This window comes from Rhodamnia argentea, chromosome 1 (genome assembly GCF_020921035.1).
Source record: "Rhodamnia argentea isolate NSW1041297 chromosome 1, ASM2092103v1, whole genome shotgun sequence".
Taxonomy (NCBI): Eukaryota; Viridiplantae; Streptophyta; class Magnoliopsida; order Myrtales; family Myrtaceae; genus Rhodamnia; species Rhodamnia argentea.
This window is the reverse complement of record NC_063150.1, coordinates 17,977,172-17,979,737: the sequence shown is the minus strand read 5'-3', so window position 1 is coordinate 17,979,737 and position 2,566 is coordinate 17,977,172. Positions and strand designations below refer to the sequence as shown.

General features: G+C 40.4%; 1 protein-coding gene across 1 annotated transcript; it reads left to right on the top strand.

Annotated features, from left to right (window-relative positions):
- The first annotated feature begins 267 nt into the window (after positions 1 to 267).
- On the top strand, positions 268 to 2,066 carry LOC115731080 (transcription factor MYB13-like). Its single transcript, XM_030661701.2, has 3 exons — positions 268 to 536; positions 1,068 to 1,197; positions 1,310 to 2,066. The coding sequence occupies exons 1-3, from the start codon at positions 377 to 379 to the stop codon at positions 1,872 to 1,874; spliced, it is 855 nt and encodes a 284-aa protein (XP_030517561.1). The 5' UTR covers positions 268 to 376; the 3' UTR covers positions 1,875 to 2,066.
- The last annotated feature ends 500 nt before the right edge of the window (positions 2,067 to 2,566 follow it).

The following is a 2,566-nucleotide window of genomic DNA, read 5'->3' as shown; positions in this document are numbered from 1 at the left end:
CCAACTTGTCGTGGTCTCATTAATGACCTTATCATCTAATATCTCAACAAATGAACCAAACTAACCAACGATGAGAAGGGGTTAAAAGGGTCATTGTGGATAGTTTATTTTTATCAAGAAATCACCCCCGTACCTTGAACAGTGGAAAGGATAGGGATGATTTGATGGCGACAGAAAATTTGGTGATGCCATGAAACACATTGCTCAAGCGCCAATATAAATATGGGATGCACACCAACTCAAATTGCCACAGAAGATCTTTGGAAAAGAACTACACCCAACCAAACCAAAAGAGTCACAATTCGGGAACCACCATATTTAGTTAAGCAGGAATTTTTCTTCTTCCCTTTTCACTTCTTCAGCCCTCTAGAGTTGCATGTCTTGCGTAGCAATGACAGGGAACTTTGGGTGGGGCTCAAACTCCATGGAAGAGGTGTGGAGGAAAGGTCCTTGGACTGCCGAGGAAGACAAGTTGCTTATTGACTATGTGAAGTTGCATGGGGAGGGAAGGTGGAACTCTGTGGCTAGGCTCACAGGTAACACATACATGTGCTTGTTTTTATGTTCAATTAGTGCTCAATCAATCAGCATCCCCACATGATAAACCTCTTAATCTTTGGATCTTATGTATGTTCTCTTTGAGTTAGTTGCCTTCATGTTTATGCACTATTAGTACTCAGGATGCCCACGTAAGGCTATTGAAAGTTTTCATGGTTTCTGTTTTCTTTTTAGTGATGCCATCCTTGGTTTGCTTCTTTTTTTATCTTTTTTTTTAATGGTACAATCCTTATAATCCTCTTAAATTTGTTGCCCTCTTGTGTTTGCATTATTGGTACTTATTACTTCTTAGATATCCCCCACAAAAACCTACCAGAAAATCTCCCTTTGTTTTCCTTTTGAGGGGCTACAAACCATACAAGCTTTCTTAGGTTAATTCTGTTTCTATTGGCATGAGCTTTTATCACAAGACTTTTGCATCAAGGGAAGGGAAAACCTAGAGTCGAATTTTGAGATTATGGGAAGTAAAAGGTAATTATTTCAGTGTCTTATATGTTTCGGTTGTGCAGGGCTCAAGAGGAATGGGAAGAGCTGTAGATTGAGGTGGGTGAATTACTTGAGGCCTGACCTCAAGAGAGGTCAGATAACCCCACATGAAGAGAGCATCATCCTAGAGCTCCACGCTAGGTGGGGAAACAGGTAAATTTAATTACTCAAACTATTGAAAGTTTTATTTTTTATGTTTTTAAATAATAGTAAGATCTTCCTGGAATAACTTCTCGAATTGAAACTAAAAAAAATTGAAAAACAGATGGTCAACAATTGCAAGAAGCTTGCCAGGGAGGACAGACAATGAGATCAAGAACTACTGGAGGACCCATTTCAAGAACAAGGCCAAGGCCTCTCTGAACAACCCGGACAGGTTGAAAGCGGCGCGTATTCTGCGGCGCCAACAATTTCATCATCATCAGCAACAGCAACAGCAACAGCAACAGCAACAGCAGCAGCAACATCAGCAAATGCAACAGCAGCTGCCCCAACAGCAACAGCAATTGCAACTGACTCCGGTTGACATGAGGAGCATCCTGTCCCTGCTCGAAGAAAACAACGACCACCACCACAGAATCCCGTACGCACCCCAAATCCGACCCGAGATCGCGGGGGCATGTCCCAATAACTTCGGCTATGACCAGTGCTTGTTCTACTCTGTTTTCAATGCTTCTCTTCCTGAGGCCTCGTCATCAACATCAACAAATGAGGATTTCTTGTGGGAGGATGGCTTGTGGAGCATGGAAGATGTGCATGGGATCAACTGCGGCGCTCCTTATGCAACAGGCAAAGCCACTATGCACAATCTGGTCGCTCCCTTCTGTTGAAAATCTTTCTTGTTTTGCTGGGTCGTCAGTTAAAATACTACTGAAGTACTAATTTGGCTACATTATGGGAAAGGCTCTAAAGCTGGAGCTTTTATGTTTGGTTGTCCGAGCTTTTATGAAGATTTGAGCATAATTCTGTAACCTGTCGAAAAAAATAGTATCAAATTTTTGCTAGCAAGGAGCATTTTCAACCATCTTTTCCAGGAACTCTTGACTTTTTTGGCCTTCATAATATGATTAATACAACAGGGACAGCGCAAAGGATACCCTGCCTCGGAAGCTACCTTCACTAGATGTCCGCAATGACTAAAAAGAGAGAATATTGACAGAACAGGTAAAAAAAAAAATAAAAGAAAAGAAAGAGGTGGGTCTCAAATTTATAGCACGATTTCCATGCAAAAGCGCATAGATTTGCAGATTTTTTTTTCCTCCGAGAACCGTCGTGACAGGTGCTCTCATTCCACTTGTTAAATGCATATGCTAACATTTACGATATAATAATACAAAAACAGAATAATGAAAATATCAATTTTCTTTATTTGACTTTCTAACAACTGCTTCAGAACATCCTAATGATATGTTCTTCTTTGATTCTAACTAAGAGACTCTACCAAAATGCTAAGTAGCATATAAAAGCTAAAGGTTTTGTGAGCATAACACACTTAAAAATTCATTTTGATGTTCCGAGTCAT

What these genes read in the sequence shown, in the direction of transcription:
- LOC115731080 (XM_030661701.2), top strand. Translation starts at nt 377, where the DNA reads ATGTCTTGCGTAGCAATGACAGGGAACTTTGGGTGGGGCTCAAACTCC. An exon ending in CTCTGTGGCTAGGCTCACAG is followed by an intron (nt 537 to 1,067) that starts GTAACACATACA and finishes TCGGTTGTGCAG; the next exon opens with GGCTCAAGAGGAATGGGAAG. An exon ending in CACGCTAGGTGGGGAAACAG is followed by an intron (nt 1,198 to 1,309) that starts GTAAATTTAATT and finishes ATTGAAAAACAG; the next exon opens with ATGGTCAACAATTGCAAGAA.